Raw genomic sequence first — 16,454 nt, forward strand, 5'->3', positions numbered from 1 at the left:
TGGAGTCAGATGCCAGTGTAGCAGGCTGTATGATGGGGCTGTACTCCCAGCTCACAGACACACTGCACCACAAGTTCCGAGGTGTGTGTGTGTGTGTGTGTGTGTGTTTTCATTCATGGTTTTCCTATGTTAGTACACCTCTTTGTGCCAAAGTCATACGCGCGCATGTGTGTGTGTGTGTTCCAGATCGCCTGCTCCCCGGTCAGAGAGGGCCTCTGTGGCTGTGTCTCACGCAGTACTGCAAGAGCTGCACCTCCCCGCGCACCCCCGAGTACCTGCTGTACCTGTACCACACACACCTCCGCACCCAGCTGTGGAGGCACCTGCACCCCGACACACAGCTCATGGAGCAGCTCTTCAACGTGAGACTCTGACCCATGACCCTAAACCCCAACCCTGTCTCTTGACCCCTTCTAACACTAACTCCAGCCCTGTCGTACTGGTCACGGAGCCGCTCTTCATTGGGAGACCCTAACCTTTGACCCTTGTGGGAGATGGAGTTGAGAGGGTCCGGGATAGGTTGTCCACTTTTAAGCCGTAACCATTCAGTCAAATGTAAACAAGTCTTCTACAACACAGAGTTAATTTTGCGCATTAACATATAAGAAACTATGAGCAGGTTGATATCACATTCATGATCAGAGGGCTACGATTGGAGTCTCATCTTTTAGTTGTGACAGCTGTGTTGGGGTAGTTCGGGGTAGCTGGGGAGGCTGTGTGGGGTATTTAGGGTTTGTGTGGGTCATTAGTAGGACCCACTGTGTTTCTGTCTGTACCCAAGCTCATCTCTGCCCCCCTGCAGGTGGAGAGAGGAAGTCCGAAGAGCTGCTTCCTCTTCCTGGGGGAGGTCCTCTGTGAGGTCAACTGGGTCAGCGTCCTGAGTGGCAGCTTGTTAACCCCGCCTACCAGCAGCACACACGCACACGCAGACACACACACCCCTGTGGCCCTGGACCCAGACACACACACCATGCTGGTCTATCTGCTCTACATGCTGGTGTTCCTCACCAAAGAGGAACAGCTACTCAGCCAACCAGTAAGTGTACACTACCACCCTACCTAGATAGAGCACTACCTCCCTACCTAGATAGAACCCTACCACCCTACCTAGATAGAGCACTACCTCCCTACCTAGATAGAACACTACCACCCTACCTAGATAGAGCACTACCTCCCTACCTAGATAGAACACTACCACCCTACCTAGATAGAGCACTACCTCCCTACCTAGATAGAACACTACCACCCTACCTAGATAGAGCACTACCTCCCTACCTAGATAGAACACTACCACCCTACCTAGATAGAGCACTACCTCCCTACCTAGATAGAACACTACCACCCTACCTAGATAGAACACTACCACCCTACCTAGATAGAACACTATCACCCTACCTAGATAGAACACTACCACCCTACCTAGATAGAGCACTACTTCCCTACCTAGATAGAACACTACCACCCTACCTAGATAGAACACTATCACCCTACCTAGATAGAACACTATCACCCTACCTAGATAGAACACTACCACCCTACCTAGATAGAACACTACCTCTCTACCTAGATAGAACACTACCACCCTACCTAGATAGAGCACTACCTCCCTACCTAGATAGAACACTACCACCCTACCTAGATAGAACACTACCTCCCTACCTAGATAGAACCCTATCACCCTACCTAGATAGAGCACTTCCTCCATACCTAGATAGAACACTACCACCCTACCTAGATAGAACACTACCTCTCTACCTAGATAGAACCCTATCACCCTACCTAGATATAACCCTATCACCCTACCTAGATAGAACAGTACCTCCCTACCGAGATAGAATGTAACCATATTTGTTTTCTCCTACTTGTTACCGCTGAAACACCCCATCCCTTTTCTCTCTCTCTCTCTCTCTCTCTCTCTCTCTCTCTCTCTCTCTCTCTCTCTCATCTGGTCGGTCTCTCTCTCTCTCTCTCTCTCTCATCTGGTCTCTCTCTCTCTCTCTCTCATCTGGTCTCTCTCTCTCTCTGTCATCCCTCTGTCCCATCTCTCTGTCCACCAGGACTCCCCCCTCCTGAGTCTGTTGATCCAGTCCACCGCCCTACCCTGGCACCAAGTGGACCTTTCCTCTTACCAAGGCATTCTGGGATATGTAGGCACCCACTACCCTCCCTCTCTGCTGCTCAGCACCGACTCCGCCCCACACCTTCTGCTCCGATCGCTTCGCAGCGCTGCAGGGCTGCAGCCACGCCCCCACGGGACGCCACACAGGGTGAGAGGGAGTAGTCATAGCAGCAACGCGCCTTTCACACGTACGGAATATAACAACATTCTGGCGTTCCCACCTTTATATAGCACATGTTTATACACCTGTGGAAAGGTGCAAGCAAGACTGCAGAACCTGAATGTGGATGTGCTCTATAACACTGACTCCCCCCCCCCCCCTCTCTCTCTCTCTCTCTCTCTCTCTCTGCCAGGAGGAGACGATGAAGGCGGGTGTGTGTGTGTGTTGGACGGTGCAGAGTCTGGTCTCTCTGGAGCAGGGCGGCAGCATCAGCCTCAGCAACCTAGAGGCTCAGCTGGAGGCACTGCTGGAGAGCGTCGTCACATTCAACCCCCCAGGTCACACACACACGCGCACACACATACACATACACACACACACACCCATCATCATCATCGTCATCATCATCACTACAAAAGCATTTTGAATTGTTCTCCATCCTAAAAGAGTGTTTCTCTCTGTCCCTGGTTCTGTTTGTAGAGGTGGGTTTGGAGCAGAGGCACATGGCGTTCTGCAGCCTCTTCTGTGACTCACTGGCTTTGCTGAACCGGGTGGGCGTGTCCTCAGGGGAGGCCTTGGCAGCTTGTGTCATTGGGTGGCTGGAAAGGAAAGGGAGGGGCTTTCCTGTCCTGCCACTAATGACGGCGTCCTCCCGTTGCCTAGCGTCCGTGCGTCACATGACACGCATCACAGAGGCTTGCATCATGGCGTACTTCAGTCACGGTAGGAGGGGCCAGATGCGGATGATGTCATACACTGACAGAAAAGCTGGAGTGCAGTATTCACTTCATCTCTCTCTCTCTCTCTCTCTCTCTCTCTCTGTCCAGCAGACGAAGAGTCTATAGGTTGGGGTCCAATCTTGGTGTCCCTGCAAGTGCCCGAGTTAACCGTGGACGACTTCCTGTCCGAGAGCCAATCAGGATGCAGCTTCCTGACACTTTATGCCTTCATCCTGCAGCGCCTCAACATGGAACACACAGCAGCCAGTGACAGGAGGACACTGGGTCTGCTGAACACATGGACCAATCAGGTCTTCCCCAGGTCTGCTGTCTCAAACATGCAACATAACCAGATATAGAGACAGTTTATTTTACCAACATAATTCAAAAGTCTAAAACTACTGTAAATACATAAATATTGATTTGTTACCTTATGTGAAGATGATGCGGTAGTATTTTTTTAAACTTTTAGTACTCTTTAATACAGGTGACATGGTAAGGTACGTGTAGTTGTATTGGTCACTACTGTCTCTACTAATGTGTTGTTTTGTCGTGTGTTCCCAGTGGTCCAGGGGACGAGGCCAAGCTGTTCCTGTGGTGGCACCGGACCCTGAGTCTGTCGGCGGAGCAGCTGCAGCCGGCCGCGGGCCTGGGGGAGCTTCCTGCCGTGGTGCTGGGGCTACAGAGGCTGAACACCAGGCTCTCCCAGCTGGGCGAGGAGAGGCTCCACTCCGGCCTGCTGGGAGCCATAGGACTGGGCAGGAAGTCACCTCTGTCCAGTAGGTAGGTAAACGCACGCGCGCGCACGCACAGTCTACAAATGTTATCATGTCAGTCACACACTGGGTATGTCTTGTGGATATATATTTGTGAGTGTGTGTATTTGTGTGCAGGTTCAGGGTGGTGGTCCGCAGTCTAGCGGCGTTCCTGTTTGTCCAGATCCCATCAGAAAGTCAGCCCCGCCTCCAGCCCAGTGATGACCTACAGCTGTCTGCTAAAACACAGCAGGTACGGTACGCACACCAACGCACGCGTCTGCACTCTCCCCTTGATTTTTTACTTTTTATACTTGATTGTATCCTCAGCGGTAACCTGTGTTGTGTGTGCACGTGTGCGTGTGTGTGTGTGTGTGTGTGTGTGTGTTTGTGTGTGTGTGTGTGCGCGCACCCTGAAGGCCTTGTCTCTACTGGAGGCCATGCCCAGCAGTAAGCAGTACGCTGAGTTGCAGGACTCTGTGAGCAAGGCTGTCCAGTTCATCCGCTACCCAGGTCACTGTCTGAGGGACGGCCCCAGGCTGCTCTCCCTGCTGGCCAACCTCCTCTACCCCGACCTGCGCTACCTCAACATCATCCGCTAGCGGCGCTCAGTCAGCGCGGCCGACGGGGACATGGAACACCGGCGCCGCTAGCTAGCCGTCACTCTCCGGCAGGCGGACTGCACCTCGGACAGACGTGACCTCTGCATGGCCAAGAGGGTGACCGCGGAGATTTGACACCCCGTAAACACAGGCTGTCGGAATATCTATCGCTGGAACTTCGTTGGCTGAAATGACCAGTCGTATAGGCAGTCATATATGGACTATCCCTTGGATCCCACTTGGACTGAACCCAACTATCAGATTGTTTTCTAGTGAAAGAACTGGAAAACAACTCTCTGCTATTTAGATGGCTTTGCTTCAGTGTTGGACCGAAGGATCAACAGTGTTAATCAAACTCTATCAATCACATTCTTGAATGAGAACATAGATAATTGAAAACAAATATTAGAAGCTAATTCTCTCTCCCTCTCTCTCTCTCACTCTCTCTCTTGCCCCCCTTTACTCCCTCTCTCTCTCTCTCTCTCTCTTTATCTCTCAGTCCATATTTGCCACCATGTTGCATTTTTGTTTAAGGGTATTGCCTGCTATTTTAATCACTTCAGCCCAACTTCCACCATTGTCTTTGGCTAATATTCCAAGTGTTTATCGATGATGATATTAATGATTCTCAGTTATTGAGGGTCAGAACAGGACTGATATGCTACTGTGTGAGATTATACCACGTGTGACATTGCCACTGATTTCAGGTCTGCACCTTTTAATGGATGTCTAACTTGCTTTTATATTTTAAGCATTTTTATTTATCAGGCTCTTAATCAGTTGTGCACTAGTATGGAGTGTGGAGAGCTACAGCTAGCTAGAAGGAGAGCCAGTGTCAACGGAGAGCCCAGGAGTCGTAAATGTGGAGGAGTTGTGATAATGAGCGCAGTGGAGAGTTGCTAACAAGAAGCCCAATCAGCTGAAGTTGCCTGACAGCGACAGGAAGTTCCCACGAAGGAGTAGGAACAAAGCTGCAGTTAGTGCCCTGCTATTGGCTCAAGTGTCTGCACAAGCACTTGCCATGCACAAGCACTTGTCATGTTTGCTTGTAGGCCTACCTGTATATTTATGACCTTGTTTGGATGCAGGGTGGCATGAGCTTTTGTTTTGTATATTTGCCAAAGAGGTTTTTGATGTATGTTAGCTCTGCTAAGTATACGTGATATGTTAACCTTGTTTTCAACATCATTCATGTAGAGAAATAATTTCTGCCAGCACAAGTGCTCTTTACTGGAGAACATTAATACAGTTATTCATTGGGCCTGACTGGAACATATTCAAAAGGAAACACACTCATCGATTCATACTTGATGATCTGGTGTGACTCCCAGCAGCATCGGTGTCATAGTACAGCCATGTGCATTGTCTAGTGCCGTGTGTGTGTGTTTGAGCGTATGCGTGTGTGCAAGCGTGCGTGCGTGCAGGGGAGGGGATCTGGCTTATATGTTCTATGGACTATTCTACCTGTTGCCCTCCTATGGGACTCTCCTGTGTGAATGTGTGTAGGCCACATTAGCAGTAGCCCAGACCCTCTCTTTCAGAGTTGGCCTGTAAACTAGACAGATGGGCTACAGAGACAACATGGCCAATCAACAAAACAGATCTGTGATCTGCACTCAAATAAATGCTTCTCTGAAATGAAACGTGTGTTCTCTACGAGTCTGTTCAGTCATCAGTTACTACATAAACACCAGAATATCCACTAGAAAGTTGAAGTTCCTGCAATTTCCTCATGTGGGTGTGGTGTGATATTGCTGCGTGTCCTTGTAATGACTGAGTGTGTTATGCATGTGGGTGGGTGCGTGTGTACAGGTGTAAACTTTAGTCTCGCGCTCCGTCTGTCTGATAATGCGGCTCTTCAAATGCTGCCGGTTGCCATGGATACAGGATGGCTAGACCTCAGCAGGAGAGGAGAACGGGGTGTTCTGAGTCCACACTGTGCAGTGTGAGACACTGCACACACACACACATACAGTACACACACATCATCTTTCAGACAGACGGATTACGCTCACGGGGAGTTCCAGACCACACAGACAGAACAAGCTCAGAGGACGTCCTCGGCAGACCCCATCGTTAGAAACCCATAGAAACAGACAATAGGTCCTAGCGGGGTCCCCCTGAACACACACACACACACAAGTCTATCACTGAAAATAACGCACACACACCAACTGTGATATGAACAGCAATACACAGACATGAGGCTCTGCACAGACAAAATAATTGACAGTCTTCCACACTGACAATGGTTTATGTGTGTGTGTGTGTGTGTGTGTGTGTGTGTGTGTGTGTGTGTGTGTGTGTAGAGTAACCCACGTCTCTATGAGTGAGCAGCATTGTTTGTCTTCTTTTGTCTGGACCAGTTTAGCTTCCACATGTCCCAGTCCCAGGCTGGTGGTTCATGTTGGACAGCAGCTGCTGCTCTACGACAACTGCGCTCGCACTCTCTGCCCCCTGTGAACTCCCTCCTTCCTGGCTGGCCGGCTGCCTACAAAGCCGCGCTCAGCTGGCCATACAGGAATGCGACTGTTGACCGGTCGGCCAGCTAGTATATTAGACTGTGTGACAACACACACACCTCTGACACGTGGCTGACCTCTTCAACACACTATTCTGTTCTTCTCAGGGTTCAGTGTGTGTGTGTGTGTGTGTGTGTGTGTCTGAGTTTGAGAAGGTGTTCTTCAGAGTCGGACACACTCCTCTTCATTTAGTCACCCACTTCTCTCACATCTCCTCACCACCCGGGAGCGAGGGATGACTCAGACTGGCTTAACTCATCCTGAGGGGCCTGCTCTCTCTCTCTCTCTCTCTGTCTCTTCTGAACACACTCTCTCTTTCTCTTCATCTCTACCCATCTACTTATCTCTCTACAGTCCTGACTGAGTCAGTAGTTTGTGTCATTTTGTCTCCCACTGGATTCTGAGTGCACATGGAATGCAATGCACCTTTTGTTCTCCTCACTCTTTTCACCTGAGGTATGTGTGTGTGTGTGTGTGTGTGTGTGTGTGTGTGTGTGTGTGTGTGTGTGTGTGTGTGTGTGTGTGTGTGTGTGTGCGTGCGTGCGTGTGTATGCGGTGAGCGTGCCGGACTGCGTGCCAGCAATCACATGATTCAGCACTGCTTACATCACCTCCGCCGTAAGTACCATCCAGGGTGTATACACACACACACAGCCCCTGGCAGAATGTGGCAGGCTCCATGGGCATACTGGTGACAGGTCTATGCTGCTGCCAAACAGAGACCTAGAGCACTCTCTCACAAAGGACAACCTTTCCAAATATGTCTTTGTTTTCTTTCTGCTTCTACAGTAACAGATTAGCCCTTCTGCCTCAGACAGCGCGTGCCTATCCATGTTCTTCTGACATCAGCCTGCCAGGAGAAAGCATTCAAGCGACGCATCACTGGAAGCTGGATTATTAATCGATATACTCTTGGATAAACACAGGATAGTGCAGACTATCCTACACATATCTTCAGGTTATTTTGTAGGAACAGGCAGTGGAGTTCTTAAACATGCAGACTCTGGACCAAACCTATTTGGACTAATAGCTGCCGCCTAGTACAGTAACGTTAGCTGTCGTCTCTGGACCGCTTGGAACACATCCTATCCAATCCGACCACAAAAAAGAGGTAAGATTTTTTCAAATATATGTGATTGCTGACACTGTAATGTGATTCAGTCTGACAGACAAACAAAAAGTTGTAGCAGTTTTATTAGTGTTTGGGAGAGGGAGAGAGAGAGAGAGAGAGAGAGAGAGAGAGAGAGAGAGGGGAGGGGATAAGAAGAAGAGAAATCTGACTGATGTGGGTTCATAAATACGTGGGTTCAATACTTATTTTAAGTCGACGTCATGCTCAACAGAGCCCAGTCACAGGTTATTTCAGAACAGTGGTTCGCTTTATGACGTCACCTCATAAAGAATCCGGTGTGGATCACCGGGCAGCAGGGAGATAAGGGGGTAGAGGGATAGAGGGATAGAGGGATAGAGGGATAGAGGGAGAAAGAGAGATTGTGCGATGTTCATCTGATCTTCGGATCTCACAGCTGAAAATTACCACCGGTAAGAAATCGTTTCATTTCGCGCATGTGTTCCGTTTTCTTGTCTTATATTTATTTCGTATGCTTTGCTAATGTAGCCTTTTTTCTGTGATATGGTATTTGAAATTGATTTAACACAAATACGGGCTCACCGCTATATATTTGATATAACATGCCTCCCCTATCCAGAGCGTCTACCCGGTACTCGGTGCGGTGCGCCTAGTCTCGGCGCAGTGCTCCAGCGCGCGTCTCTTTGTCTCACGGTTTCCATATATAAAACCGGCGTTATTGTAATTAGTTTCCATTTATTTCAATTATCGGGCCATTTATTATTTTACGATACGTGCCATGTTAAGCCCACACTCCGCTGTTCCAGGCTCGTGGACATGTCATATAAGCTTTTCAACAGCACTGCGGTTTCCATACCTACAGTACCAGTAGGCTAAAGTACCCTGCAACTCCTCATAGCAACGCAGGCTCCCCGTGGTGTCTCGACCACAGACTGCCTCATGATGTTGGCAGCACAGGGGCTAGAGATCTACAGAAATGGGGCATATATGCACCGAAATTTAGTCAGTGCAATGCTGTCGTGCCCAAGTAAACTGCTATTTGCTGTGGCGGAGAGGAAGCGAAGCCGGCGCAGCCTGCCTGCACTGCTAATTCTGTCAGATGGGAAATCCATCAGTTGGGAATTTTACTACACTGCCATGGCAACAAATAGACAGCTAGGCCCTAGCCTACTTCCCCATAGCAACACAGGGTAAATGTGTAGCGTGTTGACAGTTCAGTGTGGCCTTGAGAAGCCCTCACACTCATGCTGCAGCGTGTTTTGCAATCCTGTGTCAGGGTACGTTCTAGGTTGGCCCACTGGGTATAACTAACCGACTGACTAACTCTGACCCTGATATTACCAGACTGACTGGCTGACTGAACCAACCATGTGTGCTGCTTCTCCTCAGTAAGTCAGTGTGTCCACCACCTCTAGGAGTTAGAGAGCTGTGTGACAGGGAGTAGCCTACGCGTTGCCATGGGAAGGACATATCAGACCCTAACTAACACCATCCTCCCCCAGAGCGTGCAGACACCTGTGTCGCGGGGGGCAGGTGCCAGTGAGAGAGTGCCGCCATGGGGAAGGATTACTACAAGATCCTGGGCGTCCCCAAGGGCTCCAATGAGGAGGAGATCAAGAAGGCGTACCGGCGCATGGCGCTGAGGTTCCATCCAGACAAGAATACGGACGCCAACGCCGAGGACAAGTTCAAGGAGATCGCCGAGGCCTACGAGGTCCTCAGCGACCCCAAGAAGAGGGTCATCTACGACCAGCTAGGAGAGGAGGGTGAGTGTCCGAGCTAAGGGCTGCTCTCGCCGACTACGATGCTCATATGGAAGAAATTCTTAATTCTGTTCATAGAATAGGTTTAATCTGTGTTTGGGAAGCAGGTGTTGAGTGTAATTGCCTTTCTCGTTGTGTTGTGTTTGTTGAGCTTTACATGTGAGTTCTTGATTCTTTCTGTGTGTGTGTGAGTGAGCACAGTCTGAGGTTAGGTCCAGTAGGCCACAGTCAGTCCAGTAGAATCATTTGTTAATTATGTTGCCTACAGTAGCCTACATGTGATCATGCCTGCCTCTCAGTGAGGTCTGCTCAGACAGAGCAGCGATGGGCTGTGATGCTCAGATTAGAACCATCAGACTAGCGATGGACTGTAGTTGAAATTAGAACCTTCAGCACAGCCCGGGGACTGAGGCAGCTTCTAATACAAGTGTGTGAGGCCAACGTTTCTGAGAGTGAAGTGTGATTATGAAGGCAGCAAAGCTGTCTCCCTGTGTGTGTGTGTGTGTGTGAGTGTGTGTGTGGGTGTACCTCTCCCGCTTTTGCGAAGAGTGTGTCGTTAACACTGAGCAGCCCTGTCTCCATATTTGGCCGGCGGCATTCACCCTCTACCTCGCTGTTCTGACACACTCTGCCTCGCGAGAGTGTGTGTGTGTGTGTTTGAGTGTGTATGTGTGTGTGTTATCCTGTCTGACCAGCTTTTTCCAGAATGCATTTCCGACTTTCAGTTGGGCTAGAATCCATGTGCTGGCAGAGATATGAATAGCAGTGAGGTGGTGTGTGTGTGTGTGTGTGTGTGTGTGTGTGTGTGTGTGTGTGTGTGTGTGTGTGTGTGTGTGTGCATGTACTCTATGTACAGTAAGCATGTGTGTGTGGGCTGAGCAGGGGGGGAGTTACCAGTTTCTCCAACAGTGAATCCCCTGCTATACTGTTAGGTCTGGTGGGAATACTCTTGCCCACGTGTACTGAACCAGCTGTCCTGGCACAAGCAATTAACTCAGTCTGGCTCTCTGAAACTCATCACCACCACCTGGCATCACCACCTCTTTTACTAAGTATACAAATATTGTTCAAAAGTGTAGATTCATTCATACACAACAGAGCTAATGCACACACATTACTGACACAAGAGTTTGAATATATTTTATAATATACATTAATAGGATATTGTAAGATCCATGACAGGTGCCTGTGTGTGTGTGTGTGTGTGTGTGTGTGTGTGTGTGTTTGCATATGTGCACATGTGCACATGCATGTTTGCATTACGAATGGTACAGTACATGTATGTTTTGAAGGCTCAGTGTGTCTGTATGTGTGTGTGTGTGTGTGTGTTCCATCAGCTCACACGGCCTCCCCCCTCTCTCTCTCTCTCTCTCTCTCTCTCCCCTCCCCAGGTCTAAAAACTGGCGGCAGCAGTTCGTCCGGCGGCGGTTCCGGTAACTCCTCCTACCACTACACCTTCCACGGCGACCCCCACGCCACCTTTGCCTCCTTCTTCGGCGGCTCCAACCCCTTCGACATGTTCTTCGGCTCCAACCGCAACCACAACCGCTCCAACGGCTTCTCCTCCTTCCACGACCACAACCACCACCCCGAGGCGGACGCCGAGGACATGGAGGAGGACGACCCCTTCGCCCAGTTCGGGCGCTTCGGCTTCCCCCCCGGCATGAACGGGTTCCCCAGCGGGGGCGGTGGTGGCGGCGGCGGCAGCGGCGGTGGCCGCCGGAGGGGGGGCGCGCAGTCGGAGCGGCTGGCAAGCGGGCGCAGCAAGCGCCAGGACCCCCCGGTGGTCCACGAGCTGAAGGTCTCCCTGGAGGAGATCTTCCACGGCTGCACCAAGAGGATGAAGATCACGCGGCGCCGGCTGAACCCGGACGGCCGGAGCACGAGGACGGAGGACAAGATCCTGAACATCGTCATCAAGCGGGGCTGGAAGGAGGGCACCAAGATCACCTTCCCCAAGGAGGGAGACGAGACGCCCGAGAACATCCCGGCGGACATCGCCTTCGTGCTCAAAGACAAGGGCCACCCGCACTTCAGGAGGGACGGCTCCAACATCATCTACACCTGCAGGATCAACCTGAAGGAGGTAAGTCTGACTCTCTTTCTCTCTCTCTCTTTCTCTCTCTGTCTCTCCCTCTCTGTCTCTCTCTCTCTCTCTGTCTCTCTGTCTCTCTCTGTCTCTCTCTGTCTCTCTCTTTAACTCAGCCAAGTCTCTCTCTCTCTCCCTCTCTCTTCAACTCAGCCAAGTCTCTCTCTCTCTCCCTCTCTCTTCAACACAGCCAAGTCTCTCTCTCTCTCTCTTTCTCTCTCTCTCTCTCTCTCTCTCTCCCTCTCTGTCTCTCTCTCTCTCTCTCTCTCACCCCCAACTCCCCATCTTTCTGTAGCATCAGCACATGTGTACTTTAGCGTCCTGCAGACTTTTGGGGTGTTTTGGAATTACAGTAGCTCAGTTTTTCCACTAATGATCCAAGAGCAGCCTCAGTATTGGCCAGCAGCCTTGATCACCACCAGTGTCGGATGCTGGTCTGCAGCAGTGTGCAGTCAGTGAGGAGCAGCAGAGCAGGGTGGCTTTGCCACTGCTGTGTGAGTGAGCCAGTAAAAATGTGGTGTCCCTATGTGACTGCCTCTCTACTCTCTCTCTCTATATATATATATCATGTCGACGGGTCACTTAGACACACATACAAACACATACCGGCGCGTGCTCAAGTGTGTTTTGCTGTCTCATGCCTGATCAGGCATGTCAGTTGCTGTGAATACAGGGGAAATTGCATTCTTTATGTACCGTACTTATTATCACACAGCCGGGCTGTCAAAGCACAGAGGTGTATGTACAGTATACGCACACTCACACACACACACACACACACACACACACACACACACACACACGTATGCACACACACACACACACACGCATGCACACACACACACACAGATGAAAGTGCGCACACACACACACACACACACACACACACATGAATGTGCGCACACACACACACACACAGCTGGACTTTGGTGTGAGGGTGGTAACGGTCAGCACTGATTATTAGTGTAGGCCGGCAGGACATTGAATGAGTTATTCCTGCAGAGGCACCAGCTCAGCTCAGACCAGCCTGTGAAATGAAACACGTTTTTATAGCTCTAATAGAGCTGCCATTCAACTGGCCGGGCCAAGCAGGTGCTCTAGACGTGTCTGCTGAAGCAATTGAGTATGATACATACAGTAAGTATATTAATTTATGCATGTGTTCTCAAACTGTATCTTGGTCCTGTCTGTAGCGATTTTCTCTGCTACACAGACACTTCAAATATGAGTAAATGGTACATAATAGGTGTCATGTTCTATATCCAGCTACACCCTGAGGGGACAGACGAAAGCCTGGGTCAGGGGGTATCAGATGAGCTATTTAGACATGGGGCTCAATCAAAGCCGCAGTGCGGAACAGATATCCAATGCTCTGACAATGCCAAGATAAATCTTAAGCCCAGAGAAGGAGAGGGACTGAGAAAGACAGAGGGAGGGAGGGAGGGAGGTAGGGATGTAACAGAACTGGGTCGTCTGAATCTGTAGCCAAAGCAAATAAGAACTCTATTTCCACCACAGCTCTGGTTCCAGGATCTCTAGGGACGTGTGATTAGACAGAGACCAGAGCGTGCCTCAGAACGATGTTGGCTGGCATGTCTCTCAATCTTACCCTTGTCGTAGATTTGCTCCGTGTAGCTCCGTATGTATGCTACTGTATATGCATTGTAATGTGAATTTCTCCACTGTTTATTTATGGATGTTATGCCCTGTTACCCTTGGAAAGGTCTCTCTTGATAAATCTCAATGAGACATGCCTGTATAAAGAATACATTCAATATTTGGTTGTCTTGAAGACTGTAATAACAGACCTAGATGTACAGATGTAGCACCATAGTCACACGGCCAATTGCAAAACAAAGTCCCAGCGCTATTGGAACAAGAGAATAGCATTAACAAGCTAATTGTCAATCTTTGGCATGACTTTGCTCTCTACTAATGCCTGACAGTTTAAGAGAGTGTGCAGAGGGTGGACAACGAAGCAGTTAGCAGGCTAACGCTAACTCTATCTGGAGAGCTCGAAGAGGCTGACGAACCTGTTCACATTTGGTGATATCACCAAGCATTAGTCACTTTGACTGTTAAGCGCTTCTAAGTGCTACGTCTGTATTTGATCAAATACACACTTGTGCGGTCTGTTTGGATTTGCAGTTTGGTAGGCGGTCTATGCAGACTGGCTTCACACAGAGGTCTGCCAAAGGGTGGCAATTTATGTGAACGTTTCCCTTGCTCTGGCCCATCTCTGCTCCAGAGAACATTTTGAAACCTGTACATAGACTGTGTGTGTGTGTGTGTGTGTGTGTGTGTGTGTGTGCGTGCGTGCGTGCGTGTGTGTGTGTGTGCGCGCGTGTTAGTGCATGCATGTGCGTACAGTATGTGTGTGTGTGTTGCTGGAGATTTCTTGTCTGAGCTGAAGCTTAAATAATCAGACTGTCCCCAGGTCAGCTGGCTGTGTGTGTTTTGTCCGGCGGCATGGTAACCAGTCTGTGTCCAGGGGGCTGGAGTGGGGGTGTGTGTGGGGGGGGGGAGTTTGGACGTTGTGTGTGAGTCTATGCCCCTCCCCCACTATGACTCCATAACCATTCAAAAGCGTTATGGTGAGCCTGTGGTCTCCCATTAACCCATGTGTGGATGCTGGTGGGAAGGGAACATGATGTCATGGGGGAAGAACACTACGGTTCTCTACAGCCCGGGGACAGCTGTTCTGTCTGTCTGAACTCCTCCACTCCTCCGCTCAGTCTTAATCAGTCTTAACCCCCCCGTCTCACCAACTAGACCAGGCCATGCATGCCTGGTAGGGCCTGGGGGTTCCTGGGAGGGTGTAGTGGGAATGGATTTAACATGCTGCTCGGTGTGACACGTTCAAAATGGAGGTTCTGGATTCTAGCGAATGGCGACGATCTCAAGCAGCGTAGGAATGTGGAACTGAGGAAAGAGAAGCGCGCATTCAAGAGAGCGGGAGTTCTCCCAGTCCCCCCAGCACTCTCCTGCCAGCTCACCCAGCGAAGACAGGCACTGTGATGAAGCGTCCAGCGTGTGTGTGCATGTGTGTGTGTGTGTGTGTGTGTGTGTGTGTGCGTGTGTGTGTGTGTGTGTACATGTGTGTGCGTGGTGTGTGTGTGTGTGTGTGTGTGTGCCCCCCACCCCCTGTCCCTGCCCGTCTGACGAACTCTCCAACTATTTACAAGCTCAGCTGATTCCATCCTTACTTCATTAGCTCAAGAAATGAGGGCACCTCTAAAAGTAGCCCCCTGCCCCCCAGCCCCCCCAGCCCCCCCACCCCCCCCGCTATCTCACACACACACACACACACACACACACACACACACACACACACACACACACACACACACACACGAGGGAGCTATACATTCTAACTGATAGGAACTGTTATTTCCCCTCCTCTCTCAGCTGTGCCACTGTCAAGTCATGTTCTGTGTTCTACTCTCACAAGCTGTAACAAACACATACTGCAGCAGCTTTAGATATGATGGGTAATTAAAAAGTAAATACTAGTCTGAGCAAAGCCAGAAACTAAAGAAATAGAGGTTTGAATAGATATTAATCATGGCCTGTCAACAAATAGGTTCCAGGAAATACACAACAGCTGCAGTAACAGTAGGAATGTCTGAACCCCCACTAGAGGGAGAGGAAGTAGAGGCAAAAAGAAGCAGCTTCAAATGTTTGGCTCTTGTCCTGAACCTCTATGATCCAGCCAGTGAGATATTAACCCTCTCCTCTCTTTTCCTCTGCTCTCCTCTCCTCATCTCATCTCCTCTTTTCTCCTTTCCTCTCCTTTCCTCTCCTCTCTTCCCCTCTCCTCCTCTCTTCCCCCTCCCCTCCTCTTTTCTCCTCCTCTCCCCTCCTCTCCTTCCCTCCTCTCCTTTCCTCTCCTCTCCTCTCTTCCCCTCTCCTCTCCCCTCCTGTCCTGTCCTCTCCTCTTCTCTTCTTTTCTCCTTTCCTCTCCTCTCTTCCCCTCTCCTCCTCTATTCCCCTCCCCTCCTCTTTTCTCATCCCCTCCTCTCCTTCCCTCCTCTCCTTTCCCCTCCTCTCCTCTCCTCTCTTCCCCTCTCCTCTCCCCTCCTCCTCTCCCATCCTCTCCCCTCCTGTCCTCTCCTCTTCTCCTCTCTTCTCCTTTCCTCTCCTTCTCTCTCATCTCTCTCCTCCTCTCCTGGTTGCCAGGCGCTGTGTGGCTGCACGGTGAACATTCCCACCCTGGACTGCCGCGCCATCCCGCTGACCTGTCACGAGGTCATCAAGCCAGGCACGGTGAAGCGTCTGCGCGGGGAGGGCCTGCCGTTCCCCAAGAGCCCGTCACAGCGCGGCGACCTCATCGTGGAGTTCGCCGTCCGCTTCCCCGACCGGATCCCACCACAGTCCCGCGAGATCATCAGACTGCACCTCCCCCAGTCGTAGGACATTAGGACACCCCCCCCCACACCTTCCCCCCCACACACACATGCACACGCGCGTACACCTCGCCCCGATCCTTCTCCTCCACCCCCCTGGATTTGACCACCGCCAGTTCTGATGGATCCCACCCCTGCCCCACCCTACCCCCCCACTCCCCCAGGCCCTGACGCTGTCCTACCACAGTCAGCCAGACACACATACACTAATATTTATATGGACTTTTTA

The 16,454-nt window shown here is 50.6% G+C and overlaps 2 protein-coding genes across 2 annotated transcripts in view; both read left to right on the plus strand.

Moving 5' to 3' along the window:
* epg5 (ectopic P-granules autophagy protein 5 homolog (C. elegans)) overlaps positions 1 to 5,936 on the plus strand; it is a 23,040-nt gene extending 17,104 nt beyond the window's left edge. The window contains exons 36-45 of the mRNA XM_084456776.1: positions 1 to 81; positions 187 to 362; positions 803 to 1,036; positions 2,058 to 2,267; positions 2,473 to 2,617; positions 2,760 to 3,002; positions 3,110 to 3,320; positions 3,563 to 3,781; positions 3,892 to 4,006; positions 4,173 to 5,936. The exon at positions 1 to 81 is cut by the window's left edge and continues 23 nt beyond it. Coding sequence (XP_084312902.1) covers positions 1 to 81; positions 187 to 362; positions 803 to 1,036; positions 2,058 to 2,267; positions 2,473 to 2,617; positions 2,760 to 3,002; positions 3,110 to 3,320; positions 3,563 to 3,781; positions 3,892 to 4,006; positions 4,173 to 4,355 — 1,817 coding nt within the window. The 3' untranslated portion in view covers positions 4,356 to 5,936. The remainder of the gene's footprint in view (positions 82 to 186; positions 363 to 802; positions 1,037 to 2,057; positions 2,268 to 2,472; positions 2,618 to 2,759; positions 3,003 to 3,109; positions 3,321 to 3,562; positions 3,782 to 3,891; positions 4,007 to 4,172) is intronic.
* Positions 5,937 to 9,522: 3,586 nt separating this feature from the next.
* On the plus strand, positions 9,523 to 16,232 carry dnajb5 (DnaJ heat shock protein family (Hsp40) member B5; the record flags this gene model as incomplete). Its single annotated transcript, XM_084457030.1, has 3 exons — positions 9,523 to 9,733; positions 11,122 to 11,816; positions 15,999 to 16,232. The coding sequence occupies 3 exons, from the start codon at positions 9,523 to 9,525 to the stop codon at positions 16,230 to 16,232; spliced, it is 1,140 nt and encodes a 379-aa protein (XP_084313156.1).
* Positions 16,233 to 16,454: the final 222 nt, after the last annotated feature.

Source organism: Borostomias antarcticus (assembly GCF_949987555.1).
Source record: "Borostomias antarcticus genome assembly, chromosome: 23".
Taxonomy (NCBI): domain Eukaryota; kingdom Metazoa; phylum Chordata; class Actinopteri; order Stomiiformes; family Stomiidae; genus Borostomias; species Borostomias antarcticus.